This window comes from Papaver somniferum, chromosome 8, assembly GCF_003573695.1.
Source record: "Papaver somniferum cultivar HN1 chromosome 8, ASM357369v1, whole genome shotgun sequence".
Taxonomy (NCBI): Eukaryota; Viridiplantae; Streptophyta; class Magnoliopsida; order Ranunculales; family Papaveraceae; genus Papaver; species Papaver somniferum.
Window position 1 is genome coordinate 103,188,240 of NC_039365.1, and position 15,081 is coordinate 103,203,320.

General features: G+C 37.2%; 1 protein-coding gene across 1 annotated transcript; it reads right to left on the minus strand.

The window, feature by feature from the left end:
• Positions 1-1,718: 1,718 nt before the first annotated feature.
• On the minus strand, positions 1,719-3,524 carry LOC113305868. The gene is made up of 3 exons (XM_026554861.1): positions 3,356-3,524; positions 3,147-3,238; positions 1,719-3,089 (listed from the first exon to the last, which is right to left on the minus strand). Exons 1-3 carry the CDS (start codon positions 3,522-3,524, stop codon positions 1,719-1,721), a joined length of 1,632 nt encoding a protein of 543 aa, XP_026410646.1.
• Between the last annotated feature and the right edge of the window lie 11,557 nt (positions 3,525-15,081).

Sequence of the window (15,081 nt, forward strand, 5' to 3'; positions counted from 1 at the left end):
GCTGAGAAATTTTCTTCCCTATAGCTATGAATATAGCGAATATTGTTGTAGAAAGCCTTCGCCATTCTCCACTTCTGCACCAGCTGCCAAGGAAGCTCACCCTTTTGAAAAGCTTGTATGCAACTCATCGAATCAGAACGAATGCAGATACTCCGCATATTCCATATCTTGGCCAACATCGCACCATAAATAATCGCACAAACTTCCACATAGTAATTGGTTTGCCAACCAAGGCCAACGCAAAGAACACCAAGTACATCCGAGTTTGTATCAAGGAAAATAACACCATAACCATCTTGGCCTGGATTTCTGAAAGACGCACCATCACAACAGAACATGATTTCATCTTGGTTTGGAGGAGTCCAACTAACCTCAATCGGAGTAGACATTTTGCATGATCTATGACGCACCTTGAAATAATTCAAAATGCGCAACTCCTCTAAATTATTATACATATGGCCCTTCATTCTTATTGAGTTATCACGAATTACCTGGTATACTCTCCCTTTGAAACCAAGCCATTGAACTGCCATATCATCAAAATAAGACTTATTGCGTAACTTCCATAATTTCGTGACAATTGCAAGATTTGCAACTAGCCACAGATCCTTTATCATTATGCTGCGACCCTTAACATCCTTATATGAAACCACCAGATCTTCATTAGGTTGCAGTTTGAAAATTCCAGCCGCCCAAGCCCAAATCCTCCTAGCAACTCTGCAGTGCCAAGTGATGCGGCTAATAGTTTCACAACTTTTCCTGCACAAGCGGCACATAATAGGCATGCTCCTACCTGTCTTATTAATAATATTATATTCACTAGCACAACATTGCTTGGCCCAAATCTTCCAGTATTGCACACTTAAGGTAGGATGCACAACCCTCCTAGTAAAAAGAGTCGCACTAGGCACAACTTCCGCAGGCGCTTTAAGAGCCTTAGCCGACTTGACTGAAAAGACGCCTTTGCTATCTAAATCCCAAATTTTATAATCTTCACCACCAACAATAATTGGCAAGTTATCAACATAAATATTGCAACGAATCATCAAATCTCTTGTTCTCTGAGGAATGTCCCAAGCGCCATCAACAATAATATCAGTTACTTTAGCCTTAAAATCATTAGGGCCTTTGGAAGTGATGCCAAGTCTTCGCGCAATAGAAAAATCACCACACCAATTATCAAAAAATAAGGAAGTATTTACACCATTACCTATAATTGATCATGTATGCTTCTGCACAAAATTGTAAACCAATCGGATTCCTGGAAAAACCGAAAAACCCAGCTTATAATCTATCAAATTTACATTTAGCTTAAAGTATTCTTCCCTCAAAAATCTTTCCCAAAGCTTGTTTGAATCCCGAATAGAAATCCAAAGCTTCATTAGCATGGCCTTATTAACATCATTCAATTTTTTAATGCCAAGACCACCTTCACGCTTTGAGAGACACAGATCATCATATAGAACCGTAAAATATTTACGTTTCTCAGCATCACCAGAGCAAAGAAAATTCCTAATGGCCCTTTCAACTTGCTTAATAACCGTGCATGGCCACTTGTAAACAGCCATAGAATGAATAACATAGCTAGAAATCACTGACTTAATTAGCACAACTCTCGCCTGAATGGATAAAAGTTTACCTTTCCAGCCGGCCAGCTTGTCCATAATCTTCTCAACAACTTGGCGAACATGAATATGGCGAACAATACCATGCTTCAATTAAATTCCTAAGTATTTATCCGGAAACAAAGCTCTCTCCATACCCAAATAGTTAGAAATATCAATAGCACGAGAAATTCTATCACCTCCGTAATAAAACTTGCTCTTGGCATAGTTTATGCACTGACCAGACGCATGTTGATACAAAGCTAGCATACTCTTCAAATTTTGAAAACTATGGAGATTACCTCTGTAGAAGATAAGGATATCATCCACAAAAAGCAGGTGTGTAGGCGCCACATCTTTTTTACTAACCATAACATTCATCGAACGATTTGCAAACAACTTAGAAAGATTATGACTTAAAACATCTTCAATAAGAACAAAGATTAAAGGGGAAAGAGGATCACCTTGACACAAACCTCTAGTAATACTGAAGTAACTTTCAGGGCAGCTATTAATCATGATAGAAATTCGAGCTGAGCTAAGGATATTAAGAACCCAGTTGCACCAAGAATCGGAAAAGCCATATTGACGAAAAACTTCAGCTATGAAATCCCAACTAACCGTATCAAAGGCTTGAGCAATATCCAGTTTCAGGCCAACATTACCATGCTTACTTTTTGTATTGATCTCATTAGTCAATTCAGACGCCAAAGCTATATTCTCATGTATATTTCTACCCTTCATAAACGCCACTTGCTCTTCAGAGATCAGCTTATTTAGCACAGTACCAAGCCTGGTAGCCATAATCTTAGTAATGATCTTGAAGAAAAAATTACTCAAGCCAATTGGCCTATAATCTTTAATAGCATCTGATTTTTTATCTTTTGGAATAAGAACAATAAAACTAGAGTTAATGCCATTGGGAATTTTACGCACAGACCAACAATTTGCAATGGCATTAAAAAGATCTCCAGAAATAATGTCCCAACACTTTCTGTAGAAAGAACCTGTGTAGCCATCTGGGCCAGGCGCAGAATCAGCTCCCAAGTCAAAAACCGCCACTCTAACTTCCTCCAAAGACGGAATAGCATCCATGAAAGCGCTTTCAGCAACTGAAATACTCTCATGTTCAATATCAAACAAAACTGGATCGATATTAACGTCACCACCATTGAACTTGGCCTGATAATGATTAACAATGAAATCCTTTATCTCATCCTGCAAAAACAAAGTAGTGTCATTAGAAACCTTAAGTTCCGAGATGGTATTTTGACTTCTCCTCATACGGATGCTATTATGAAAGAAACAAGTATTTTGATCGCCATCCTCCAACCAAGTTACTCTCGACTTCATCTTAAGCATAACTTCCAACTCCGTTCTCACATCATCAACAGCCTTTTTGGCATCCGCAACCTTTAGGAATTGAAACTCATCAGCCGGATTATAATCAAGAAGATCATTCTCAGTTTCAAGTTTCAATTCATCCTGCTTCAATCGAAATTGCACATCTCCAAAAATAGTTCTAATTCAAATCTTCAACACCTCCTTTAATCTCTTTAGCTTAGAAGTAAAAACAAAAGGGGGCGCACCATTGAGTTCCAAATTCCAGTTCTCCTTAACCAGCTGCATAAAACCTGGATGGGAAAGCCACATTTTATGAATTCTAAAAGGAACTCTATCCGGCCTTGGATTCTCAAAAGCAAACCCAAAAAGGGGAGAATGATCTGAACAAACCCTAGGCAAGGCCTTACATCTCCAATTAGCGTACTTATAGTACCAAGCATCATTAACAACCGCTCTATCATGTTTGGAGACAATTCTTTGAGCTCCACTTCTACAATTGGACCAAGTATATTTTTTGCCAATAGCATCAGCCTCAACCAATCCATTGTCATAAATCCAGCTACGAAACTCATTCATATAAACCTCTTTGATCGGCCTTCAACCCTTCTTTTCCTCCAAGTGTAAAACGCAATTAAAATCACCCAACACCAACCAAGGAATAGATACAAAGCCTATACCTAATTGACGCCAAAGTCTTTTTCTTGCCACCGGATCATAAGAAGCATGAACATCCGTGATGAAATCCCCCGCAAAATTCACAGTAATTGCTTGCTTTGAAGAAGATAAAATATCATGCCTCAAAAGAGTATTCCTCCATAAAATCCAAATATTACCTTTTTCTCCATCAACCTCATTTGTAATAACATCTTTGTTAGAGCATTGCTCGGTCGAACTCGCATGCGTTGCTATCTCAAGCTTGTTTGTCAAGTTTATTTTCCAAAACTATAAGTCTTGATTTCTAGTCTACTATAGCTAAGTCTCAAACTAGGATATAAAGTATAGTTGATCTCAAGGACTTCATGGCGATTCATCATACAAGAAAAAGAACTACTCAAGGAACCGGTCGAACTTCTCGAAAAAAAGGTATGTGAAGACTTGAACTTATCTGTCACTCAAAAGTATATCTACTCTATCTCCTACTTCTTGAGATAAAAAGTCGTATGCTATATATAGACTTAGATTATACACATTTGGTATTTCGAGCCGAGTATACCTCGCCTATCTATATCTCGAAATATGTGTTGGTAAGCGTTTCGCTTCGACCATGTTTATATTTACCTAGTGACGAAAGTCATGATATGTTTCAATCACTTTGAAAATTGCTTTGACGAGAAATGGTGTAATAACTATATAACGTCCTCTAAGAATGTTTCAATGGTTGGAATGAGAGTTTAGATTACATTACCAATGATGGACATAAGTATTGTTGCGGAAACACATATGTGCGTAAGTCATATCCCTTGAACCAAAGTTTGCGAACTTTGTTGATCAAGAGAAACCGGAAGAATGGCTTGTTGCCAAGTCCGCGAACTGCCGAACTTCTCATACCGAGAAATTCTGTTAGAGTTGAAAAACTTGTTACGTGAGTACCAGTCCGCGAACCCAGTTCGCGAACCGGTGGAAAGTCTTTGTCGAGATTTTCTGCTGGAGATTGTAAACTCTACCCGGTTGCTTAAGTCCGCGAACCTAGTGTGCGAACTTAAGAAGGTTATATATCTGAACTTGATTTCTGAACTTAAACTTGTAAAGACTAAGGAATGCAATTTGCAAACCGTGGCTATAAAGTTCATGAACCGATTCGAGTGAATCAAATCATCTATGCTTCAATTGTGTCTTGCGTAGTACATAAGATTTCCTTGCAATTGAACAACTCTCTAACTAGTTCAATTGAGTCATTTGAACTAGTTATGGTGAAGAATAATATGGTTGGTATGAAATGCTCATATGGCTAACCTTTTGGTTAAATATTGTTGAACCAATAACGTACAAGTTTGGGTACGGTTAACAAACCTAGAAGCGTGCAGTTCATTTGTGTATAACAAGCTAAGTTTTCGATCTAACGGTTGAGAAATATTAGCTTGAATCTAAATCAGGTTTTCATCTAACGGTGGATATTGTTTGCTTTGTGACCAAGGCGAAACCCTGATTTGAAAGACTATATAAGGGGACATCTAGCAACTCTGCAAAACTAATCCCCACACTTTACGTGTGATACTATTTTGCGTGCTAGAGTCGTTTCTCCTTTAACCTTTGGTTTTCTTCTTATAAAACCAGGTTAACGACTTAAAGACTTCATTGGAATTGTGAAGCCAGACCGATACTACTTTTGTCGTAGTTGTGTGATCTGATCTTACATCTTCTATCGTACGAGTACAATCAGATTGATTGGCTTAAGATTAATATCTCCGATAGGAAAGATATAAAAAGTAGTCACAAACATCTTCGTCTCATTGTTTGTGATTCCGCAACATCTTGTTTCGCTACCATACGATTAAGATTGTTGTGAGTTGATTGATTTATCTAGGCTGTTCTTCTGGAATATAAGATCGGATTATCAATTGGTTCCTGTTCACCTTGATTATTATCAAAAGACGGAACAAAAACTTTAGGGTTTTTCTGTGGGAGACAGATTGATCCTTTGATAGACTTGTCTGTGTGAGACAGATTTTTTTATTGTCAAAGCCTGCGATTTTGGGTCGTAGCAACTCTTAGTTTTGGGTGAGATCAGCTAAGGGAATCAAATGCGTAGTATCCTGCTGGGATCAGAGGTGTAGGTAGTACAACTGTACCTTGGATCAGTGAGAGACTGATTGGGGTTCAACTACAGTCCAGTCCGAAGTTAGCTTGGAGTAGGCTAGTGTCTGTAGCGGCTTAATACAATGTCTGTTCAATCTGGACTAGGTCCCGGGATTTTTCTGCATTTGCGGTTTCCTCGTTAACAAAATTTCTGGTGTCTGTGTTATTTCAGTTTCCGCATTATATTGTTTTATCTTTATAATTAAAATAATACAGGTTGTGCGTTAGATCATCAATTAGGGTAATCCAACCTTTGGTTGTTGATTGTCATTGATTGATCCTTGGATATTGTTCTTTGGTACCATCAAGTTATTCCTTGTGTTTGATTAAAGACTCGCTGATTTCTATTAGCTCGAGTAAATCAAAACAAGAGAGAGATATTAACTCCTTAAGATACTTTTACCTAGACTGAGTCTGACTTTCCAGTTGATTCTCTAGAAAGTATTTCGGAGTTAGTCCATACAGATTGCTAAGCGAAATATTGGGTGGTTTTGTTAGACCCCCGCTTTTTCAATTGGTATCAGAGCAGGAAAACACGTTCAAGACCTCAAAAGTATGTGTTTGTAGCGATCTGAATCTATGGACGACAAGTACATCTTTGATAACGCAACACCAGTTCAGAGCCACTCACGTGAGTCTCGAAGGGTTGAAACTTCTGAGAAAAACTCAAGAACTTGTCCATTGACTGAAACAACTTTCTACTAGAAAAAATCTCTTGAGGAACAGTTGGATGATCTTTCAGATGATAATGATTCAGAAGAAGGACAAAGTATTGATGAGGAAGTCTCTCAATATATCAAGCTATTTGATCGTGCCTTGAAAAAAAGAAGTCAACAACCTGCTTGAGTAAATACATGGGTCCTCTTTGTCAACAAAACAGAAAGTTGAGAAAACTCTTTAAAGGATAAGATGGTGGATATAAACTCTTACAATCTATCGTTAAATATCGTAAAGAAGATGTACGCACAAAAAAATCTGAATGTGATAATGTTTTTCTAAATCTCTTCGTGTTGAAAGAAAGACTTGCAGAAACGGAAGCAAGATATGACTCTCAACAAAAACGTTTTTGCGACAAAGAGCGCAGTCTTCTCGCCAAAGAAAAATCCTTGGAGACTGATCTTGCAGCTTCTCTTAATAAAGTAAAATCACTGGAAGAGAGTCTGAGTAGATTCAATTCTAGCTCTACAAAATTATCTACTATGCTTGGAGCATCTAAAGAACATCGTAATACACGTGGTCTGGGCTATAAAGGAATAGACGCTCCAAAAACTAGTAAGATCAAATTTGTTAAAGCTAGTGATAATTCTCCATGTGAAAAACCTTTAGCAGCTTGTAATGGTCCCAAAAACAAGGATTCTGCTCCTTCTAATTCTGCTCACAAGAGAACAGTTAAAAATAATTCCTTTAACTGCTATTACTGCGGGAATAAAGGACATTCTGAGCAAAGATGTCGTTATCGGTTGAGGAATGAAAAGCTTCATAACATTCTTACTTGGATGTCTAAATAAGTCATTAAACCGGTTTCACACATTGTTGGAAAAGGCACTTTAAACACTCAAGGAATGTACTGTGATAAGTCCTTTCTTAGTTGTGTGTTCAAAACAAAAAATGCCTACAATGGAAGAAGGAATAATGGCGAAAGGGTGACTGACCCTGTAAAGAGAAAAAGGCATAGGAGAAAGAAAGAAAAGTTGAGTTCCTCATCTCTCCCTGAAGAAAGCTGCAAATCCAAGACTTCCGCTCCAGATTTCTTACATATCAACAATCGAGTCTCAGATCTAAAAATCAGTGTAAACAGACTCAAACGGAGCATCAAGAAAACATGGAAAACAGTTGACTCAGGTACTCCTAACCCTTTTCTTGATAAAACTTCTTCAGTTATGACGAGTAATGTCTCTCTAAATACCCTTGATAAAGGAAAAGAAGAAGTGAATATTGATGAGCAATATGCTTATCTTAATACACCATGACTGCTTGAAGCTGCATCCCTCTTTTATATAAAAGGTGGATGCTCCTTGTTCTCAAGATGACTCATCTAAGAAAAGTTGTCGGGGTTGTATTAAATTCGTTGTTAAGTTTTTTTTTTTTTTTAAAAGGATTTTTTTTTGGTCCTCATGTTCCTTCATACCTTCTCCGAGTGTCTGTCGCTCATCAATTCTTTGAATAATTGTGCTTCTCCTTTCCCCGGGTCTCACATGTGTGATTGACCAAGTACATATACCAAACCCACACGAACGTCATTGTTCCTAAGGTTTCTTGGAACACCTTATAAATACTGTGTTCCATAAGGTCAAAAGATTCTACTTGACTCTTTTTGTACACAATGGATGGAAGCAACAAGGTTGATGAAGTTGAGAAGGACAATATTCTTGAGTTGAATCATGTTTCTATAACATGCTTTCATGCTGTTGATCATGAAAACAAAGTACTAGTTTAGATATCATCACAACTGGTACGAATCCTTCTTCGAGACTTTGAAGTAGTACGTGAACAACTCGGAATTGCAACAAGGAATCTTGATTTTATGAAAAACAAACTGAAGAAGGCAACTGATGAGCTCTTCCATGTTCAATCTCTAGTTGATGACAGAGTTTAGAGTGTTTTAATCATGTTTCTTGTATTAGTTGCCTAGTATGTCTTATTTTTGGTTTAGTTGGAAGAATAACTAGTGCTTGAATAGAAAAATTATGACTACACATAGCTATTATTTTTCATCTTCTTGTTCTTTTTTAGGTTTATTGGTTTAAATTCTAAAAATATTTGGAGGATAATGATTTGCAGTATTTAATCTTTATGATTTTTTATATTGCAATTTGTTATGGGATATTGGTGTTTACGTCCGTGAACTATGTTGTCCCATATTTTGTCAAAAGTCAAGTCATTCATGATCGGTATTCATGTATTGATTTAAGGATGAATCGACTTTTGACATATACAAAAGTTAAGCCTATATTGTCAATTCTTTGATGGAAGATAGGTTAAAATCTTTTGTGTTCGAGGATTATGTCTATTAAATATCGTTATGCAAATAGTGATTTAAGATAAAATGAATACTTGTGTATTTCACAGTATTGATCTTCACTGATCCATATTTTATGTAATACTGTGAGGCTCTGTAATGTGTCTTATGTTGAGCGCGATACAACCAAGTTGATTAATTTTTTATTAGCTTTGTTGGTTGTTCCGTAAGGTACTTTATGTTGAGCATTCTTGAACTAAATTAATCATCTTGTTTGGTAATTTAGTTATTGCTCCATAAGTCTTTTTATGTCGAGCAAAACAAATGGCAATTAAATTGATTACTTTTGTAATTAGTTTGGTTGTATATTCCAATTAGATTAATTACGGGTTCTCTTGTAATTAATCTAGTTGAGTATTTTCATACTCCGTAAGATTCCTCTTATGTTGAGTATATGAACGACTATCCTATTCATTTTCTAATGGTTATGTTAGTCGTATGCTCCGTAAGTTCTCTCATGTCGAGCATAATCAATTAAGTTGATCACTTTCATGTTTAATTTGATTGCGTATTCCGATTAAATTAATCATGGATTTACTTGTGATTAATTTGATTGAGTTTTTGGATATAGAAAATCATTCTCATGGTTTTTGGTGTCCAATCAAAATCCTTTTTCTTATTTTGAAATTAAGGTCGCTCTTGTTGTTCCCTTGGGAATGACATCTAATGGGGGAGAGTTCTTTTGAACTTGTGCTTAATGGTCATATCTTGAGGGGTGTGCGGCTGTGGAATTTTAAAGGGGTTATCTTGTATCTTTAAACTCCTTGATGAATGCTATTAGATTCGGATATATGATTGCATCTAAATTAGATGGTATGTATTTTCTTTTTGTCATGAAATGTCTCTTACGGAAATTTCATTATGATCCCGTTCTTGTACCTTTGCCAATTTTATTGACAAAAAGGGGGAGAATTAATATGTAGTTCACACTACAAATACATATGGTTTTCGGATCATTGTGTAAGGGGGAGTGGTTTACATGTGAGATGGAGTATTGACTAAGGGGGAGTGATACATATCACCATAGTATTATTGTTGAAGTTGTGATACAATTGGACTTTGACACTGTGTAATAATACTATGACACTGTATAACAATGATCGAGACCGATGCTTTCTCATTGTTATAGCTACGGATCTTCAACAACGGTGATGCTAAACTTACAACCTTAGGGATCATTGGAGTACTTGGAAGTGACGAAGATTTCAAGGAATGTTGAAGATAAGACATGTGGAATAGGAGCTACTAAAGTTTCTTTATCTTTTTTATATTCCATATGTATTGGTAGTTTTGTCACTAAAATTTACAAAGGGGGAGATTGTTAGAGCATTGCTCGGTCGAACTCGCATGTGTTGCTATCTCAAGCATGTTTGTCAATGTTAGTGATCAAAACTATAAGTCTTGATTTCTAGTCTACTATAGCTAAGTCTCGGATTAGGATAGAAAGTGTAGTTGAGCTCAAGGACTTCATGGAGATTCATCATACAAGAAGAAGAAATACTTATGGAACCGGTGGAACTTCTAGACAAAAAGGTATGTGAAGACATGAACTTATCTGTCACTCAAAAGTCTATCTACTCTATCTCCCACTTCTTGAGACAAAAAGTCGTATGCTATATATAGACTTATATTATACACATTTGGTATTTCGAGCCGAGTATACCTCACCTATCTATATATTAAATATGTGTTGGTAAGCGTTTCGCTTCGACCATGTTTATCTTTACCTAGTGATGAAAGTCATGATATGTTTCAATCACTTTGAAAATTGCTTTGAAGAGAATGGTGTAACAACTATATAACGTCCTCTAAGAATGTTTCAATGGTTGGAATGAGAGTTTAGATTACATAACCAATGATGGACATAAGTATTGTTGTGGAAACACATATGTGCATAAGTCACATCCCTTGATCCAAAGTTTGCGAACCTTTCTGATCAAGAGAAACCAGAAGAATGGCTTGTTGCCAAGTCCGCAAACTGCCGAACTTCTCATCCCGAGAAATTCTGCTGGAGTTGACAAACTTGTTACGTGAGTACCAGTCCGCGAACCCAGTCCTCGAACCGGCGGAAAGTCCTTGCCGAGATTTTCTGCTGGAGTTTGTAAACTCTACCCGGTTGCTTAAGTCCGCGAACCTAGTGTGTGAACTTAAGAAGGTTATATATCTGAAGATGATTTCTGAACTTAAACTTATAAAGACTAAGGAATGCAATTTGCAAACCGTGGCTATAAAGTTCATGAACCGATTCGAGTGAATCAAATCATATTTGCTTCAATTGTGTCTTTTGTAGTACATAAGATTTCCTTGAAATTGAACAACTCTCTAACTAGTTCAATTGAGTCATTTGAACTAGTTATGGTGAAGAAGAATATGGTTGCTATGAAATGCTCATATGGCTAACCTTTTGGTTAACTATCGTTGAACCAACAATGTACACGATTGGGTACGGTTAACAAACCTAGAAGCGTGCAGTTCATTTGTGTATAACAAGCTAAGTTTTCGATCTAACGGTTGAGAAATATTAGCTTAAATCTAAATCAGGTTTTCATCTAATGGTGGATATTGTTTGCTTTGTGACCAAGGCGAAACCCTGATTTGAAAGACTATATAATGGGACATCTAGCAACTCTGCAAAACTAATCCCCACACTTAGTTGTGGGTGAGATCAGCTAAGGGAATCAAGTGCGTAGTATCCTGCTGGGATCTAAGGTGTAGGGAGTACAACTGTACCTTGGATCAGTGAGAGACTGATTGGGGTTCAACTACAGTCCAGTCCGAAGTTAGCTTGGAGTAGGCTAGTATCTGTAGAGGCTTAATACAGTGTTTGTTCAATCTGGACTAGGTCCCGGGGTTTTTCTGCATTTGCGGTTTTCTCGTTAACAAAATTTCTGGTGTCTATGTTATTTCAGTTTCCGCATTATATTGTTTTATCTTTATAATTGAAATAATACAGGTTGTGCGTTAGATCATCAATTAGAGTAATCCAACCTTTGTTTGTTGATTGTCATTGATTGATCCTTGGATATTGTTCTTTGGTACCATCCAAGTTATTCCTTGTGTTTGATTAAAGACTCGCTGATTTCTATTAGCTCGAGTAAATAAAAACAAGAGAGAGATATTAACTCATCGAGATACTTTTACCTAGATTGAGTCTGACTGTCCAGTTGATTCTCTAGAAAGTATTTTGGATTTAGTCCATAAAGATTGCTAAGCGAAATATTGGATGGTGTTGTTAGAACCCCGCTTTTTAATCTTCACAAAAATCAACCAATTTTAGCGACCTAACAAAACGTGCAGTGCAGAAAACATGCGGCTCTGCAATGCAAATTACGTCAGGTTCGTGCAAGAAAAAAAGCTCAGTCAACTTGGCTCTTGCACCATCCTTAGAAAAGCCTTGAGCATTCCAATAAAAGACATGCATTATTTAACCACGTTCCTTTAAAGGCTTGCCGAACCCTTATCATCCTCTTTGCGCGTCTGATTTCTACCCCTTCTAACAGCTTGGCCTTCTTCCTCAACCGGTTTGGCCTCATTTTTGGTTTTCTTTTTTGGAGCTGTTTTAGAAGCGCCCTTCTTAGCCAAATTATCCAACTTCTTATTTTTAGCTAACTATCTTTTAAGTCTTTCTTCTTCATCTTTAGTTGCGCTCCATTCCAAACTTTCAGCTTCAGTCTCTACGTTACTAGTACTCGCAGATTGCAAGGTATCTGGGGGATTTTCCTTAATAGGAAGGGCATCAGCTTCAATGTTTTCCTCTTCCTCTTCAATATCTTCAATACCAGTTTCAAACATATTAGAAGTCTCAAGAACTTCTTCAGTTCTAACTGGTGAGTTCCTTCTAGCCGTTTTAGTTGGAGAACTAAAACCATCGTCAATTTATTCCAAAACAAAATTGGTTTGCAGTTCACCCGTTACATTTGTCACCAAATGTGAATCTTGAACTTGTTGCGTCTTTGGGGCATCTTGCTGTAGATCTTCTTGTTGTTTTTTCTCCAAGTTCAAAGCTCTTACTTCTTCCTGGTCACGCTTCTCTTCCTCTTGCCATTTCTTTGCCATAAGCAATTGTCTAGTGTTCTGCAGTTTAGCCAAGAGTGCCTCTTGTTCAATTTTAGCAAGATATGTAGCCTTAGACATGTCATCAACTATTTTCTTTTGTTCATCATAAAATTTGTAAAGCTCTTCCTCTTCATTTTCTAGGTCCAAAGGAATTGTAGCAGCATCATCTTCTATTTCATGCAAAGGCACCATACCAGCTGCTACATTAGTGCTAGCGGAATCAGGCAAGGAATGCGATATGCCTGCAATATTGTCATCACCAGCAACACTAGCATATGGACTAGTAAAACGTACATGAGTCTCAGAAGGTTTGACTCCACCAATACATAGCTCATCACTTTTACCCTTCGGATCCACATGCTCAGATTGATCTCCTCCATTATTTGCCGGCGGCGGTGGATCTTTCGGCTTGACAAATTTCTCTTTCTTCCAATAATCCTTCAATGCATCCATCTCAGCCTTGAGGGCCGTGCGTTTCACTGTATCCTCCTCAGCATCATGAAACTTCTCCAAATCTTTATACGTAGACGATCTGCATTAAGAGATAGTATGCCCAACTGATTTACAGTGATCACAAAATTCTGGCTTATTCAGGATTTCATAATCAAGTCGAAAACCCTCCGGAAAATCTTCATCATCAATAACAAGCTTTGGCAAAGGTTTTGAAAAATATATATCCACAAGTATTGCAGCAAAATAGCCATATTCTACTCTTAGAGTTCTCGGATCAACAGCTACAGGCTTGCCAAGACCACGAGCTATTCGAAATAAAATTTCCTCCTCCCAATACTCAAAGTGAAGATAAGAAAAACGTACCCATATTGTTGCCCTAGTATTCTTTTCCGATTCAGGATTAAACATAGGAGTCCATGGCAGCATCTTTAATTGTTGTTCTTTAACTTTTCAAGGACCTTCATAGCTAACTCTTTTACGATCAACCTCGTTGCTAAGTTTAATGACAAAATAACCTTTCACCCATGGAATAAACTGTACTTGGCCGGTTAGTTTCCATTGATCGCATAAAATACGCTTTACATCTTCGAAATTAGCGCCTAGGGTTTTAAAATCAAAACGACCCACAATACTGAATTTCCAAATTTCTTTGGAACGTTGAATAACATCTTTTGGAATTGTAATTACAATCTCACCTGTTGAAGCGCGAACTGGAGGATGTGATAAAGAATATGCATCAATCTTGGACATAACATGTGGTCTCTTCTTAACTATATTTGTATACGAACGATTCCCATCATTGGAACCTTCTGCACCATTGTTATGGTTTCTTATTTTTGGTACATATACGATTCCCATCATTGGAACCTTCCGCACCTACAATTCTAGTCATATATATAGAGAACACAAACTTGGTCACCAAGTATTAGTCTCCAACTAGGAAACTATACTTTTTCCTAAATTCTATACCACTTAGATTAGGAAACCCACCCAATGTGGAAAAGGTCTAAAACAGGAAATCCACTTATTTCCTAACAATCTCCACCTCGGATCATACTTTCAAGCATGAGACGATCATAGGAAATCACCTCCATCTTCCACCAGAGTTACTGACCATCTCTATATACCCGTAGAATTAATTTTGAAGCTCACACCCGAACTTCTATCTTCATAGAACCATTTCTTAGACCAAAACACAATGATGTTGATAATAGTCTTCAAACCATCTTCTTAAGAAGAATACTTGTGAAATTGATCATGTTTCACAAACACCATGAAAATCTTCAATCACCATCAATGAATCCTTGCACAGACTCCACCATTGATCACCAAGAGAACCATCTAGAAGAATCACCATTAGCTCCACCTAATCAATAAGCTAATTGCATATTGAACTCTTATCCAGAAAGGAAGAATTAGCTTCAATATCATACTCCAGCACATGTCATGATTACCGTGTATCTGAAATAAACCATCAGATATCCCCACTGTGATTAACAGGCTTAATCCTTTAAGTGATTCCCAAAGCCATCACTAATTTGACATACTCTTACCACCATCACACCCAACATACTCGCTTAGAATATATACCATGTGAATGCCCATATTACCGTGGTACATGCTTTCAAGATAGGACGCATTCTTGATATGACGTGAAAGCCATCAAGAATACTTTACATAGACTTAAGAACATAAATCATAACATCTCGTGCATAACTTCGAAGCGTTGCTGAAATTTCTTCTACATGAGACTTCACAGCCTCATCATTTATTCAAACTTTGTAACCCATTCTTTATAGTGTATGGTTA